Source organism: Paramormyrops kingsleyae, chromosome 22 (genome assembly GCF_048594095.1).
Source record: "Paramormyrops kingsleyae isolate MSU_618 chromosome 22, PKINGS_0.4, whole genome shotgun sequence".
NCBI classification, from domain to species: domain Eukaryota; kingdom Metazoa; phylum Chordata; class Actinopteri; order Osteoglossiformes; family Mormyridae; genus Paramormyrops; species Paramormyrops kingsleyae.
In genome coordinates this window covers 2,912,195-2,929,724 of record NC_132818.1, presented here as the reverse complement: position 1 = coordinate 2,929,724, position 17,530 = coordinate 2,912,195, and the positions used below count along the sequence as shown (strand labels likewise).

Here is a 17,530-nt window from a genome sequence, read left to right as displayed (position 1 = left end):
GGAGGCGAAACAGATCCGAGAGAGACTAAAAAAGGGAGAATTAAAAACAAAACAAAAGGAAGGAAAGAAAAGTGCTGTGTGGGAGCGGTTTAGCTTAGTGCCTATCGCCTGTTACCTATCGTCTGTATTAGTGCCTACGAGTTTTTTTGGGGGAAAAAAAGTTCTTAGTTGTTCTCTCTTTTTTTATCTATTTGGAAAGCATAATATTCTGTATTATTTGAATAGATAGGGCTAATAAATTTGCCGTTATCCAGTCATTGTGTGTTTATGTGTTGCAGCGACAGAAACAGTGATATTCCCATTAAAGTCTGAATGGAGTAGGCTAAAGACTTTATTTTATTGAGAAAATTTTGGTTAATCTGGCCAAAGACAAAATCTGTTTTATGAATAAATGTTCATTTAAAGCAGCATACGATACGCGTATTATTTTACTATCAGAGATACGCAGATTAGCTCTAAATTTGTCACTGAATCTGCTGTTAAAAACGAAGAAGCGGGTGCGGATATCTATATCAGAGAAAATTATAGGTGCGGGCGGGTGGATGATTTGTTTAAAGCCGCGGATTCGGTTGACATTTTAGCTGATCCGCGCATCTCTACAACACACACAAAAACGCTGTTTGTTTTTTTTTTTTTTTAAATGCCATGCTTTTTATTAAATTGCCGCACAGTTTTGGGTCAAGTGCATCAACACAGAAACATGCAACTGCAGATAATGCAGAAAATCATAAAAAATTTGACTTACTATTAAGTATATCAAATCTCCTCATTGGATAAACCGAAAGGTTGCCTACAGATAATAGTTACAGAAAACATGATTTAGCTGGAAATACATGAAAGGCAAATGAAGATGCACTTTTCACTCGGCACAGATGCTCTTCTTTATCTCTGCCTCTGTGGATTTAGCCCCCTGTGTCGCTCTGCAGGTAAAGACGCCGTCGCTGTCCCACTCTGAGGGCTTCACACTCAGGAAGCTGCTCAGACCAAAGGTTTTATCTGCCTGCTGTGTAGCAGAGCTGGTGAAAACTCCATCGGTTAGTGGGCTCCCGTTGTACGTCCAGCTGACGTCGGCAAATGCAGCAGACATCTTAACCAGGCAAACCAGTGTGGCTCTACCTGTCTTGAGCTCCTCGCTGGATGGAGGGAGGAGACTCAGTGAGGGAGCCTCCAGGGAGGGGTCTGGATGAGGGAGGAGAGCCAGCAAATGTATAGATTACAAATCAATGGCGATTAATTTATTTACATTAAATGTCACACTTCATATTTTATATTATTGTTGCTCCTGACTTTCACTCATACGTAACTTTAAGCAGTTCCTTACTTTTACACTGGTCAAACATTTGTTGACATAATAACACGCAATAAAAGATAAAGCAATATATATTAAACCAACCAGACTAAATTATATTCAATTATTAATGAACAGTTACTGAAGCTGCCCTGAGTATTTTTGAAAAGAAATCATTAAATATTACTTTATTTACAAAAGCTACAACAACCACATCTTTTAAAATGGCACAGAAAATATATATGGTATGATTATTAGACTCTTAGACTTTGTGACATACATTAACTATCTATAAATATGTTTAGCACATTTTGAAGATCTGTTAAAGAGTTTTCATCAGCACTTTCTTAACCATATGTCTAGAAATAAAATGAAGCACTACAGAGGCAGACTTGCCTAATTTAAAACATCTTCTGTAGCATTTTACTAAAGATTTGGGTAAGAGAAGCAGAGCAGATGGGAATGGAGAGGTACTTACCGCTGACGATCAGTTTAGTGCCTTGTCCGAATACCACAGTGCTACAGGTCTCATACCCACCCGTACAAAAACTGCTCTTCACTTTCTGTACAGAGAGGAAGGAACTGAGAGACCCTGCTCCTCTTCATTCAGTTTTTGCATGTTTTTCAGTTCAATTCAATATTATTTGTATAGCACATTATGACAACATTACATTGTCCCAAAGCCTTCTACATTATCTCTGTCCAAAGCAAGTCAGAAGCAAGAGTGGCAAGGAAAACTCTCTAGTAGGAAGAAGCCTTGGGAGGAACCAGACTGAAAGTGGGGGGGGGGGGGGGGGGGGTGGGGGGGGGGCTCCATGGACTGGCAGAGGAAGTCAAATGAGCAAAAAGACAAAATCCTAACTTTAACATTCAAGTCTAAATGTGGAGGGCAGGCAGCTGCTGGTGCTGCTTCTGATGGCAGGATAATCAGTGGTACAGCAACAGGGCAGACGGGAGAGACATCAAAGGCAGAAGGGGCGTCGTAGGCAGCAGGGTGGGGGGGGAGATAAAAAGTGCATTAGGCAAAGTAGGGGAGAATAGAGGTAATGCAAACAGTTAGGTGAGTTCAGTATGTAAGCTCTGGCAAATATGGCTATGGCAGGATAAGTAGGAATGAGAGGCAAGTGGGAACGAAGGCATGGGGAGTCCCTGAAATGTCAGCACTCCAATTCCACAGGGGAGTGTGAAGCTAGAGTGACAGCACTAACAGTTCAGCTCATCCAAAGCCAATGGCACCAATCCCACCCAGCTCAGCACCTTAGTCTGTCAGCCTAACTAGGGATGAGTAGCTAGCTAGAGCTACAACTAGAGTCCCTATAAGCTAAACAAGCTAAACAATGTGTTTTAGTCTAGATTTGAATATTAAGAGTGAGCCTGAATCTTGCATATCCGCTGGAAGACTATTCCACAGCTGTGGAGCTCTATGAGAGAATGCTCTACACCCTGTCATAGTTCTTTCTAATCTAGGTACTGATAAATATCCTGCCTGTTGAGATGGAAGCAGGTGAGGAGGTTTGTAAGAGACCAGTAGATCTCAAAGATAGTCTGAAGGCCATTCAGTGCTATAAAGCTAATAGCAGTATCTTGTAATCAATCTGAGATCTAACTGGAATCCAGTGAAGGGAACATAGAACAGATTTCATAAGACCATATTTTTTTAATTCACAATGAATAGCTTCAGATCTGTTGACAAAATGACATATTTGTTATATATAAAAATGCATTTTCCTCCTTAGTCATTCATCCAACTGACCTACTTTAATAATTGCTAATTAGACTCTAAGGGCTTTATTTTGATCATCTAATGCAAAGCATAAAGCACAAAGCGGAACTAACAGGTATGGGTGTGTCTAAATCCATTTCGCTATTTTGATGGTAGAAAAAAACAGACTTTGCACCAGCGGAAGGCGGAAAAGGGTTGTCCCAACTCTCTTAATGACTCAGAGGTGTGTTTTGGAAGTAACATGCAAGAACCAATCAGAATGGTACCTCAACGTTATAAGGTAGCGGTGCGTGATCTAATGCTGATTGCTATTACAATGGCACGTTTGTCCAACAAACAAGATTTCTTTTCAGCCAAGGAAACAGATGTACTCGTGTGTGAGGTGAAAATACGTGAGCACATCATCGACGGGAGCAGCACTATACTGTTCTACCTAAGCCTTTCAAGGTGAAGCAGGCTTGGGTTTTTTAATTATATGGTTTGTTCTTTACTTATTATATATTGTTTTCCTTTTGGTGTTTCATAAACAGTATGATTACATGAAAAGACATACTCTACAAAGTAAAACATATATAAATTAAATAAAATAACAAAATACCATTGGTGCACTTGGAGCGCGTATCTGTGTCAATAATAAGCGTCAGGCACCCACACATTTCTAAAGCATGCCGCTTAAATACCGTTTAACAATGCACCACTCACCTTTGGCAATATTTTTGTTGGTCAAAGGCGCAATGACATTGCGCTGCTTTAAAATAGCAATGAGCCAACAATGTGCCTGGCCACACCTCATTTTAAAAGCACCACTCCTACGAGTAGAAAGCGGGTGCAAAACGATTTACTATTTTGACGATGTGTGCGCATGGCGTGAAAATGAGCAATCAGCTGGTACGAAACTAGTAAAACCACTTTGTGCAGGTGGAAAATAGAGCTCTAAGAGTTCAACAAAGCCAGACCTGAAAACCAGCCCTACACCTCACCATATATTGACCTTTGCTATGAGAGTGAAGAACTCCCCACAAGGATTCCACAAAAAGATTATGCTACTATTGATTAAATTCCAGAATTCATGAGTTATTGAAACCTACCAGTCAGGCAAGGGACAGAAATGGCATGTCTAAGGCTCTGGGACTCACCATACCAACATGAAAGCCAATATTTCAAAATGGAGAGTATTTGGGATAGTGAAGAATCTTCTGAGGAAAGGTACATCTGCCAAAATGTCTCCAAAGGCAATTCATTCAAGACGTCACAAAAGATCCCAGAGAAAGAGGGAATAAACTGCAGGATTAAGATAAGATTAGATAAGAGTCATAACTCAACATTAAAAAAGAGAAAAATAGGATTGACAGGAGAGTAACATGGTGGAAACGATTAGCTGTCCAAGAGTAAACGAAGGACAACCTGAGTGCTGGCTGAGGCTAAGAAAACCCCTCACAGGGGTGTTTATTAAAGGGAGAAGGCAGGGTTGCACATGTAGACAGGGAACAGAAATCACAGGACTGAGATAACCTTATAATCCCCACTTATAGGAAGCAAACATGAGGCAGCTGTGAGAGGGTAATAGGAGGGCTGGTCCAAGAGGGAAGATTAACAAGCCATGGGCGGGGCTAGTTTCGAGCCACACCCATGGAGAAACAAGGAGATCAGGCAGGTGGAGTGGGCTGGATGTGATAGTAAATCCCCCCCCCCCCCCCCCAGAAAGGCACACACTCTGGGTGTGCAGAATAGGCAGGGAGGGGACCCAAGGGACCAGATGGGAGAATGAACACATGGGGGCAGGACCAGGTACACTGGACAGGGTTGAACACCAGACGGGTCTTGGGACCAAGGACCTAGGGAGCCAAAACAGAACCAGGAACAGGACCAGGCAGACTGAACAGGGAAACACTGCACCAAAGGGATGACAGCAGACATCACAGGGAATACCCATCAGGTGACATCACAGGACAAGATAGAACCCCCAAACAGGACGGACAACAGAAGTGTACCTAATGGGACCAGACGGGACACTACTTGGGCCAGGAGATGGACAGAAGCAGGGCTACGGGGGTAAGGGGCTGGACAGACATGCGGAAGGCCCACAAATACAGGGACAAAGATGTCGTGTTGATTTAGGGGTGCTGTTGGTTGGATTATAATTTAATGTTTTTTTCCCTGTTTATTATGGTTTGATTGTTAATTAACAAATCTTCCTTCCCAGTACCAGGAACATCTCGATTGCTAATTTACGGGTTAGTAATGGGTGCTGGGTGGGGATAGGCTGTGTTTTATTATAAATTAGGTGGGGTATGGAGAAGGAGGGGACCCCACTGCACACGGGGTATGGAATGAGCTCGGTGGACAAGTGCACGTGAGCGGCCGCGGACAAGGCTGCTACCTTTGGAGGCGGCGGCATTGGAGATCGGACAGGCGGGTGCTGTGTCCTGCCAGCGGAGGATAAGGTGCCAGTGGCCGGACGGGGGGAGTGACGTCGGGATCGTCTGTGTTCTCAAGCACCACTGTTCCGGGAGAGTCCTGGCTGTATTGTAAATCCCAAGTGAAGTTCAAGCTGTGGGGTTCGGAGCCTGCAGTTGGGCACAGACTGGGACCTTGGAAAGTTGGATCTTCTGTCTTCCTGCTTCCCCTGAAGACGACGTAGAATGCTGATGACGCCATCGCCGTAGTGGGGGGATGCCGGTATTGATTTTCTCTGGGTTGTTAGCAATTGGACATGAGTTTGTATGAATCAAGGTTGGTTTAGGGGCGGATCCGGGTCTGTGTTTTCATGTACTGGTCGGAGGGGCCTGCCGACCAATACTAAAGTTTTATTTATTTGCTTTGTGTGCGGAAAGGGGTGGGGGAAGTTTCCGCTAAGGGGACATGTGTGGCTGTCGCCGCTGTGGTCACCTGTCTGTAATTGGGTGTGTGGTTTGATACTAATCTATAAGGTTTTGGGAGGTGTTGTATACTTGCATGTGTACGCTAGATTGCTGTGATGTGTTGTATTTATTTGCTGTGTAGTGTGATCATTCTCATGGTAATTCGGGAGTGTTGAATCTGTGGGGGTGTACTCAGTGAAAAAGGCGTACGTAGGGCATGTCCTCTCCCCCCATTGCGGTGTTTGACATTCTGCTTCCCCCGTATATTAAGTGAAGTCTCTTGTGTTTAATAAAAGATTGTACCGTTCTGCTTGTCCTGTTGTATTGTCTGAGGCTCGGGAGGTTAGTTAACGGGTGGTGTCACTAGTGACGCGACAAAGACACAAGGGGGGACCACAGCGGAAATGCGCCCAGGCAAGATGACAGGACAGGGTGCAGACCAGGGGGAAACCAAGGCAAGACAGGGTAGGAGGGGAACCACTGTGGCAGGGGAGGGGAAGAGATCAGACTGGGGGCAGGGGGTCTGGAGGACCCCAGGATGCTGGGGGTCAGTCCCATGGTGCGGATCCCCCTAGGCACTTGTGGAATAGTGGGACCAGGTGGCACCGAGGGAACCACAGGGATAGGGCCAGACGGCACTGAGGGGCCCACAGGCCCGGGACCAGGACAGGAATCGGTGGGTGCCGTGGGAACTGAAAGGCAGGAAGACACTGTTGGTGCCAGAGCAGAGACCGGGATGGTATGTCCCCTTTTCGGGAGATGGAGACTTGGCCTGCCCCCCTTTTTGGACCTTTGCACTTGAAGCCAGTTAGTTTAAAATTATCTAATCATGCGCAATTATAATCACCACTAGCTAAAGATACTACTTCTGACAGAATCCATTCCAAATTCGTCTCTTCCTGACATTTTCATATATTTTTTATTCACTGATGACAGTGTCAGTACATTTCATCATTGTTTTTGGCATCATAAATTAATTTTTCTTCTCGTTTTTGCCAATTTAAAATCTTCACTGACAAATAGTTTTCATCATAGTTATTGTCAACAAAATTAACCCTGGTTAATGCATTAACTTTGACAGCCATAGTTCTTTAATTCATTCATTCAGTCTTACACCCTGCTTAGATTATGTTGTGTGAAAGACGTTTATAATCATGCATTTCCTGCAAATCACCTGTTATTTCAGATATTGTTATTATATAATTATTATTTGTGTGATTATTTTTACTATTTATTACTGTATAATGTTACTTAATATTATAAGATTTATGGCGTTATTATATTATGTAAAACAGCGTACAATCCTTATTTCCTTGGTGTGCAGGTGGGTGGGCCGCTGGCAGTGACCACATGGGCTTCCACCGGTCCTGATGGCAGTTATTACTCTAACTGCATTAAGAATGGTTGTGATTAACTTTAATTGAAATAATATTCTGTCAGTATTTGTTGTAAAGCAGAAGTGAAACTGGCAGGTTTTTGTCATGGTGTGAATCACTGTGATACTGCTTCAGTGGGAGAGCTAAACCATTTCTTACAGTAATACACAGCAGAGTCGTCCACCTCCACGCTGCTTATTACTAACTGATAATCTGTGTTGGACTGGGCTCTGGAGGTGAAGCGGCTGGAGAAGAATTCACTTCCATATGTGAGAGATCTATCAGTACGGTAGTAATACAGGACGAACTGGGGAGCTCCTCCTGGGACCTGCTTGTACCAGTGAATACGATAGCCATCATCTTCAGGTTTCTGACAGTGCAAGGTGGCCGTTTCTCCTTTACTCAGAGTCAGTAAGGAGGGTTTTTGAGTGACAATCCTTTGGCCGCTGATACCTGTGAAGGCAAAAAACACAAGGAAAGAAATACAAAGAAATGTACAAATAACACGCTAAACAAGTAAAATAAACAGAGAGGAGGCGCATTTCTTACATGCCAGAGCTGTGATGAAGGTGCCCAGAGTGAACAGCATGATGTCAGTCTGTGATCAATGAGCAGACTGGAGTGTGAGGGGAGGGGAGGTTGCAGCCCACAGATATATGGGGATGTTGGTCACATCAGGGGGAGGAGCTTCTGTTCTCAACCAATCAGTGACACGATGTGCCGTTACACCCCCAACTACTGGCTGCAAGGCGAAGTGAAAAATATCATCCATCCATCCATCCATCCTTTAGCTGCTTAACCTGGGCAGGTTCATTTGGGCGGTCGGATCTGACCTCAGTCCTGAAACATATCATTTTTCATCGATACTTCTCAAATGAAACAAGCTGCATATTAATCTTCAAATCACCTCTGTTTCTACACATAAAATCTGTAGTTGAGGGGCTAAGTCTAGTGGCTTCTGTCATATTTGCAAGTTGTTGCTGGGATCTGAGGAAAGATCTGTCACGCCAAAGCCAGACCACAAGTGGAAAATGTTCCTCATTGGGCAATCCAGGTTCATTAATGAGACTACATGGTAAATTTAGCTGTATTCTGTTTCACCTGTCCCTGCTTCCAGGTGTATCTGAAACACTAGTCTGTCTCGTATCAACCCAAACCCAGCCCAGTCTCTTAATGAGAAAATCAAAGGAACTGTGTTTGATGGTTTTTTTCTCTTCAGAAATACTGGAGCGGCCACAATCTTTACTCTTGAATGTAATGTAAAATAAAGTTGTCCTCCGAAGAGGGGGGGTGGTGGTGGGCAATAAAAAAAAAAAAAAAAAAAAAAAAAAAAAAAAAAAAAAAAAAGAAATACTGTAGCTTTACTTTAATCTTCCCTAAATGTCAGGTGTTTTCCTGTCCCCTCCATAATGTCATCCGTAACTCGACTTTATTATTTGTAACCCACAGAAGACAATCCATAAATATGTTCTATGGTCCACAGATATTTAACCACCCACAAATATGGATTTGATGGAGCCCCTGAAGTCCCAGAAGGTGATTCTTTTATTTTGTTCGCACCAGTAATTGTGTGGGAGCAGGTCGGCTTTAACTGTTATGTCATGTGGTAACAAGTTCATTTCGCATGCTGACTGACGTTTTTTAGACCACTGGGATGAGTTGCATTTAGAGCTTTTAAGAGTCTCTTGATTTCTCAAGTATATATTTGAAATATGGCAACGTCCATTACTATATTAGGACAGTGGATTTTGCTGTGTTTTTGGTGGGTGAGCTGGACGAAGATTTCTGTTACTTGCTCATTTTACCAAAGCGCTCATGTCCACCTAAACCAAACCTGTCGGATATTAGGCTAAAATCAGACACAATAGCCTTGCAATTAGTGTATGATATGCTAACGTTTGAGCAAACAACAGCAAAGACAAAATAGTGCAGCATTGCTGACTTTGCTGTAGCCTGCAGTGGACCGTGAAAGCCTTGTTGTCTACATCATTGTCATTTTTTAAACGTGCATTAAATAACAAAACATGATCTCGATATGGATGCCATTGCTATGGAAACTAGAATCGGAGTTTTGTGGTTAGGGGTAGAGTTTAGTGTGGATAAGTTCTCATAACGGTTAGGGTGAGTGTGGATGCACATCAGTTCATTAATCCTGATTTGCCAAGTGAGGTGACAACAGGGCAAGTGAGATAGGATAAGGAAGTCCCTGTAAGTACAGTAGGCCTGTATCAGGGACATGCACTTCCACCTGGCAAAGTTTATTGATTACATATGTGCTGTCCTCGGTGCTGAATCATTTGGGGTTTATTTTATCTTGTATTGGACTGGCTTAATAGCCGATGTGATGGTTGTCTTTGATGGCGAGTGTACCTGATGTTTTAAATGTTTTTAATGTGGTGTCATGTCTTATGTGCGAATTGGAGTAATAGCTGTATGATATTTGTTTAAATTTAAATTGGTTGTGTGGGGGGGGGGTGCATTTGGGCCCTCCCAAATAGCATATTGTGCCCCCCATATTAAATGAAAATGTTTTCACTAAATGAAAACAGAATTACGAAAACACCCTGCTGCTCGTATTTGCATAACGGTCACTCTGAGAAACATATTTTCGAATCACAGATTCGCAGTGATCCACGAAAGAAAGGCCCAATTGGTTCAGTAATGAGAAGAGGAATGTAACCAGAAAATGCACAACCGAAGCCCCTTTCACACCAAAACCTGTTAATGTACCAGATAAAAACAATATGGGTTAGAAAACAAATTTACATCCCACCCAGTCTTCCATAGTGGTAAAGTACCAGGTGCCACATATTTGCACATGACTGGATTTAGCAGCTGGATATGGAGCACAAACCTTGAACCTTGCGAAAGTGGTCACACGCCGTGAGCCTACAAGTCAAAAATGTTTTAAGCAGGTTTGGCAATATGGGGTATAAGTGGAAGGACAAAACTCTTGGCTTCAGCATCAACAATCGCCACCTTCAGCTCTTCTAAATGTAAGTTGGATGTGTTTTATTCACGGTATTATGCCAGCATTGGCTTTTATGATTAACTATCTAAAGATTATGCAAAACGGTGAATAATTATTGGGTCTGCTTGCATTTATTTGGTATGACAAATGACAATATTTGTTTGTATGTAAATGAGTTGGATAGCCCTAGCCCTTTTTCTAAAGCACTATTGGCAAGTGGGCTTTGCTGATCTGTGCTCCGTTACCTTCGCCTTGCTTGGATGAGAAGAAATGCTAGCTTGCATTCCTGTTAGTAATGATAAGTTTCCAAGTCATCAGATCGCTAAACTGTTCATATGTATGGGGTTCCACGTATGCCAAAAATATGCCGATATGCTCACTGTCCATGTCGACTGAACATATAATATAACATTTGACTGTCAGTTCAACTTTAAACTGTACTATTGTCGTCTTAGCACATATGTTGTGCTCCTTGTCGTTTGACTGCCTCGTTATGTAATGTGATGTGTTAGCTGACTGTGTTGTGATGAATGTTGTCTTGATGTGTTATTTGTCTGTGTCGTTTTGCTTCTAGTCCATGTTGTTTTTGTTGTTCTGCATGTCGTTTTCTTATTCTCAAATACACCAATCATTCTCCGATACACTTTTGTTTTTTCATGGGTAAAGCGGGAGGAGAAGCAAAAAAACAAACAAACATCATATCAGGACGATGTGCATAACGATGCAGTTAAACAAGGATATGGGAGGCCATCAGGGTCAAAACATCATAAACTTTTCGCGTAGAGGCACCATTATTTCACACTTACACACAGGATTACTCTGGAATATTTTAGTACACAACCTTGCAACTTGGATGAGTTGGGGACGTTCTTAGAATGCCCTCTCCTGGTTATGAAAGTGTCACAACTCTAAGTTCCCATTATGATGTAAGAGGGACATTCCATTTTGGTTATTTTATGGTCACAATGATACATTACAAAGAGGACATTTGGGACGTTAAGAGGACGTTCCCATTTGCTTCAATGTTGGTCACATGGGCATGTTTCATTTAGGACTTAATCAGAACATTTGCATATGGATCCCTGTTTGTCATATAATAACCATTCATATATGACTTTAGTGAAATATAAATGTGTTGGGAGGGCGGGCACAACATGTACTCAACAAAAGGAGGAGGAGGTAAGGAGCATGCCCTGGTTACAGTGCCTCACCACACCCCCACATCATAAACAACCTCACGGATGAGAACCTGAGTGTAGTCATGTGGCACCTCAGCACTACACTAGTCCAAACAGACCAGTAGAATTTTTTTTTTCTAGTGGTTGGAGTGCCAATCCTGCCACCAACCTGTAAGTTGGAGGACCTCCTTATCGACTGGATGTAGATTAACGTCATAGCCCGGACAAAGCAGTTTCAGGCTAAAAGCCTTGCTCAAGGGCCCGACAGAGTAGAACCACTGAAGGCATTTATGGGATCTGAACCAGCAACCTTCCGACTGGTGGTACAGGTCCCTAGCTTCAGAGCCATCACTCGACCCAACAAAAGAATTGTCTGTAAATTAATATGCTCTTTAAAGAAAATGTGCCAAGGACATTGAATCTCAGGTTGAAAAAAAAATGTTCCCTCACACCCAATAGCCATGCGCACAAGGCTTAAACTATAGTTATCTGTTCTTGTAGCAGTGTTTATAGAAAATTGTATATGGGGAGTGACTGTACGAAGCAAGTATTATGTGGGAAGGGGTTGCAAACAAACCAGCAAACGACAGTATTTTTTGTTTTAATGTGGGTGTCAGTGGGGGTGGTACCATAGGTGTGCATGCATGGGTGTGTGTGAGTTTCCATAACAGGTCTGCCCAATGCTACTGATGAGCTGTGGGACGGGCAGAACTGGAGATAAAGACGCCATGGCAGCAGGAGCAGGAGAAAGGACGATCGGAACAGGTTTGAAGTTTATGCAAGTTTATGATCTTCAGGAGCAATTGCCAGCGGACAAGTGCAACGATGGAGGACTAGTGAGATTATTCAACGCGCTCTAGTTCTTTCCGATCAGGGAAGTGACTAAGTTTTACTTCTGGTGAACGTACGGACGCGAACTGTGTGGGTGTGTGTGCGTGGGTGGGAACTGATACCCCCCCCCCCCCCAGATCCACGTGGATGGTCCTTGTGCACCTGAGGAGCTACTGGGAATCGACGATCGACGGGCAGTGCGCTGAAGCCTACACTGCTGCCATATATGCCACTGATTGGTGCCGCTTCTCTATTACGGCAGCATTGGAAGGGGGCTGAGCTGCGTGTGGAGGTTCAGATCTCCGATCAGCACCGACCATTTGATACTCCCTTTCCTGTGGGTCCCTGCAGAATCGGCAGGTTATTCCACGGGTCTCCTTAGTTAAATCTCCCCGCTGATAAGCGCTAATTGAAGGGGCATTATGCTGGGAGTGAATACCACTGTCCTAATGCAGTCGGGGTCCGGTGTTCCTTAAAGTGTGTTGTGTATCTTATCTGAGGGTGGTTTTATTGCATATTCTGTATACATCTGAGTGCATTACCCGAATGGTGACTTTTATGCTTTTATTTGCTGTGAATCTCTGAAGTGTGTGATATTGACTGCTGCTAATTAACAAGAGTGCTGTGTATGCTAGTGAGTGCTTTATCCACGTTGACCGCTTTAGGGGTATGTGGTAATCACCTGGTACCCTGGTTGGATAGGCTAGGTAGGGAGGGGGCACCCGCTAGTGCTTGGTTACCTAACTATTAAGTGGAGGCCGGGTGGTGTAACCTGGTTAAGTGGGGATCTGATTTTTTGTGTGTGTGACACTTGGCTAATATCTTTGGAGATTTGTGCCTTTGCCTATTCCTTGTGTATTGCAAGGCTTGGAGGTTTGTGCCTGTTGCAGCATCATTACATTCTCATCTGTACCTCAGCGACTCTCAGTCATTCATACCTGATGTCACATTGGTCTATTGCATGGCATCATGGGATTAGCGTCATTGGTGATTGGTTTAATTGCAAGTCCCGCTACACCTGAGACTGCTAAATTTAACCAGTCACTCCACTGCAAATCACTCTCCTATACTTTGGCTGTGCTTTCTTCAATTTGCATTTGACAGGAGGAGCAGCAAAGGTGAGTAATTTTTTGGTCCAAAACCAAAAGACTTTCAGGAGCTCATTCTCCCCCAGATAACAAATTTTCGATCACCTAAATGTTATGCAAAAGTCCCAGTTATGTTGCTAAAGTTCTGCAAAAGATCAGAGTAGCATGGTGTGATAAATCCGCCTCAGCGTCTTCATTGCGATGTGCGCATGCACAACACTGACATCACATTTGTAGATACTGCTTTGTGCCTGTTGATACAACTCGCGGCAACACCACTAACTTATTTGGTACACGTTGTTGGTAGATAAGCCCCATTTGGTTATAGTTTTTTTTGGGTAAGTTCTCCTCCTTTTCTGTTGTATGAATATCTCAATCTTACGGAAGTATCACGTATAGAGCCTTAGCCCTAGTTCTGAGAAGGTGGTGCAAGGACTAAAAAAATAACATATTCTTGGTTTGTCACCTGAAGTTTACTGTAATTCTCATTAAGGATTTACAAACATTTAGGGAAACTGATGAAAGGACCTAAAGATGATAAAAGAGGTTTGTTCCCTAAATGTTCTGAAAACGTCTTGGGAATGTGATGGAAAGACCAAATAGGACCAAAAAGGAACATTAAAGTTTGGTCCCCTAAACATTCCCAACACATCCTGAAAGTTCCACGAATGTCCCTAAAATAACGTACCACGAACATCTAAAGAATGTCCTGGGAAAGTTACATGACGTCCTTCACACCAATGGGGACGTTCTCGGAACATACAATTACTAGCTGGGTATTTTTGCAGACTGTGATCTTGTGAACTCCAAAAAGATCTCCTGTCAACCATCTGCTAACTTCCTGTAACATAAAAACACAAAGCTACTAGGAGCTGGAGAAATGGAAGTAGAGCAGAGTTCCTCTCACTTCCATGAATGATAGCTGGTCCAACCATCACACTGAGTTATATGAAACACTCTTTTGTAAATTGATACTGCTGGGGAAAACTCACTATTACTGTACTTTAAAAAATTCAATTGGGTTTAACCTGTCTCGAATTTTCCTAAATGGGTGTCATGGTTGCGGGCCTCTTGGGCACGGGAACGAGGCATAGTGCAGGCACAGAAAGGGCGGACGACCCGCTTGCGGCTCCAGGAACAGAAAAGGGGTTTATTAAAGAAAACAGAAAACACTACAAACAACTAACCAAAAACAAAGGACCACAAGGGGTCAAAAGCTGAAGGGGATTAAACAATACAAAATAACAAAAACCGAATACACGTAGAACACCAAAAAGACCTAAACCATCAAACATCACAACCATCAAAGAACAACTACGACAATGAACCACTAGTGAACTAAACAGAAGCAGGAACTAAAATACTAAAGGAGTAACGAGACTAACACAGGACAGGTGAGACTAATTAACAAGGACCAGGGAAACAGGGCACAGGTGAAACTAATAACTCAAAGGAACTAAAAACAGGGAAACTAAGAACTAACCAAAGAAACATAAACCAACACTAGGGAATTAAACAGGTAAAGACACAAGCAGGGGCACAAGGAACAAAACCAAAACCAACTACTGTACAAAATCAGACACAAGAACTAAAGAAACTCAAATGAAACACTAGGGAGCAAAATACAAAAACAGGAGGTGGGATTCAAACATAGGACAGAAGAGTACACAGACAACCACATGCTCAACACATTGAGCCACATGACCAGACAGGTAAAAGGGGAAACTCAAAGACAAACATGAAGGACGGGATGACCAGCAATGCCTGCTGGTCAAACGGGGAAGGGACACGGAAGGACCACAGCAGGGGCTGACCCTGACAATGGGACTCTTTCCACTAATTCCACACAGCAAATAAATGTAGCTATGTTGTCAATAAAACTGAAACAGACCCAATATGAACCTCCTCATGGGATGGTTTAAATATGACTGCTAATTTAGCTTTAGAATAGAATAGAATGCCTTTTATTGTCATTGTATGAATGTACCACGAAATTAGGTAACGGGAGACCAAAGCCGCTGCGTCCATCCACGCCGCCATCTTTATTCTATATCTAGCTTTATACTAGGTTTAAATTCACTGGTGCAACAGACTTGAATTTAGTCTAGATATGGCCATGCAATAGACCAATGTGACATATAACAGACTTACTTCTATGTGTAAAAACAAGCAAGCACTACAAAAAATGATTGATTCTGATTTCTTACATGAGAGACCAGTGATGAGAGTGCAGATAATCACCAGGATTGTAAACTAAATTTAAACTAGGTTTAAAGTTTGGTGCAACAGTATTAGTAGATAAATCTTGATTTAATCCAGTTTAAAAGTTAAACTATGTTCAAGCAACCTAGCCTAAGTGTATGAACAATGTACTTTATTGATTTGGACATTGTCTGGGAAAGCGGAGGTGATCATTTTAATCCTTCATGACATTCTTTGTAAGGACAACTGCAGCAGACAAATTAACAAACCTTTTTCCTCGTCTTCCAGACTCCCAGGTTTCAGCTTGACTTTCCATATTAACAACTCTTTCTAAATTATATCAAGCTCCGGTGGTCTTGTACAGATCCCTCACACTGTCTGTTTCTATCTGACAAATGCACTACTCACCTTATTGAACCATATAAAACAGGGGTGGCCAATCTTATCCGCAAAGGGCCGGTGTGTATGTGGGTTTTCGCTGCAACTCCCTATTTATATTACTAATTAGAGGATTGATTGGCAGAGGAGTCCTCACACCTGGGTTTGAACAGCTGACCTACAGGTTATCCCAAAAACCTGCATACACATCGGCCCTTTGCGGATAAGATTGGCCACCCCTGATATAAAACATTAAAAAATGGCCCTACACTATGTATCCGATGAGTGTTTGTGATTGTTAAATGCCTGCTTTGATGCCTGCCTCTGCTTCAGGCTCCATAGTGGTGTGTGTATCTGGATCCCTGAGGCTGATGGAATCTCTCCACTGCAACTAACATATAGCTCAGTTATATGCAGTAGCATGAAAGCAGTAAAGGTCAGAAATCACGCGCAGACCCTATAGGTGTGAAGCTATAGAGAAGCTATAAAAGCAGAATTGAAAACATTAAGCAGGGGGGTTTTTGTCATGGTGTAAATCACTGTGATACCTCTTCCTTAGCAGAGTCGTCCCATGTACTACAGTAATAAACTGCTGAGTCTCCCACCTCCACTGTGTTGATGATCAACCGATAATCTGATTTACTTTGATGGTTTGATGTGAAGCGGCTGGATGAGAAGCCTGTCCCATATCTGGGGGAGCTCCATCCATGGTAAAACCTCAACACAAACTGGGGAACTCCACCTGGGACCTGCTTGTACCAGCGAGCACTATTATCAGTGACTGTCCCAAGGTTACAGTCCATAGTCACTGTCCCTCCTTTGCTCACTGTCAGAGCAGGAGGCTTCTGGGTAACCACTGTCACACCACTCACACCTGACAAATAAAATCATTATTAAAAGAAGATCATATAACAGACTTACAGCGCTACAAAAAGCGTTTTGATTGTGATTTCTTACATGAGAGAGCAGTGATGAGAGTGCAGATTTTTGCCAGCATGTTGTCAGTGTGTGGAGTGCAGAGTCCTCACTGTCCAGCTGAGATATGAGCAGGTCACAGTATGAGGAGAGAGGCAGCAGCAGAGCCCAGATTTAAGAGTGGGGTGGAGAGGGCGGGACCTCTGCTCCCTGCCAATCAGAGATGTACTTTGCATCTTTATGTCAGTGTGTGCTAGAATATGTAAGAGCAATGTTGTAAAACACTGGTGAAATGTCTCTCCAGTCATGCACATTCTCTGCAATTAGAAGTTATATTGATATATTGAAGATAATAACAATAGCTACTGTCTGCATTGATCATTTGCATCATGTAATATAGAGTTTGAATAGGAAACCAAAACTACATGTAGTTAAACTGATAGTGGTCCTACTACAACTTTATTTTATGATGAGGAACCTGCAGGCTGCTGCCAGTCAAGGTCCCGTCTCTCCCTTCATAGCTGTCAAGTCTCCCGTTTTGGCCGGGAAACTACCGTATTTTACCCCTCTTTCCCGCCGTCCTCCCATTTTAGTATTTTCCCGTAAATCTCCCGTTTTATAATATCATTTTAAAAAAATTTCATCTGAAATGTCATCAATTTGAACTGTCAGTAGCCTTGCGAGAACTGCAGTAGTCTGCAGGTCATTTACAACATTAA

The 17,530-nt window shown here is 42.8% G+C and overlaps 1 protein-coding gene across 1 annotated transcript; it reads right to left on the bottom strand.

Moving 5' to 3' along the window:
• Positions 1 to 648: 648 nt before the first annotated feature.
• Positions 649 to 16,947, bottom strand: LOC111854074 (immunoglobulin lambda-1 light chain-like). The gene is made up of 4 exons (XM_072705115.1): positions 16,854 to 16,947; positions 16,446 to 16,770; positions 1,767 to 1,801; positions 649 to 1,179 (listed from the first exon to the last, which is right to left on the bottom strand). Exons 1-4 carry the CDS (start codon positions 16,891 to 16,893, stop codon positions 860 to 862), a joined length of 720 nt encoding a protein of 239 aa, XP_072561216.1. The 5' UTR covers positions 16,894 to 16,947; the 3' UTR covers positions 649 to 859.
• Positions 16,948 to 17,530: the final 583 nt, after the last annotated feature.

Excerpts from the sequence above, each read along its gene's own strand:
- LOC111854074 (XM_072705115.1), bottom strand. The coding sequence starts at position 16,893 with ATGCTGGCAAAAATCTGCACTCTCATCACTGCTCTCTCAT. Across the intron at positions 1,802-16,445 it reads GACGACTCTGCTAAGGAAGA|GGTATTCGGACAAGGCACTA; the intron begins GGTATCACAGTG and ends CTGTAGCACTGT. Across the intron at positions 1,180-1,766 it reads CACTAAACTGATCGTCAGCG|ACCCCTCCCTGGAGGCTCCC; the intron begins GTAAGTACCTCT and ends TCCCTCATCCAG.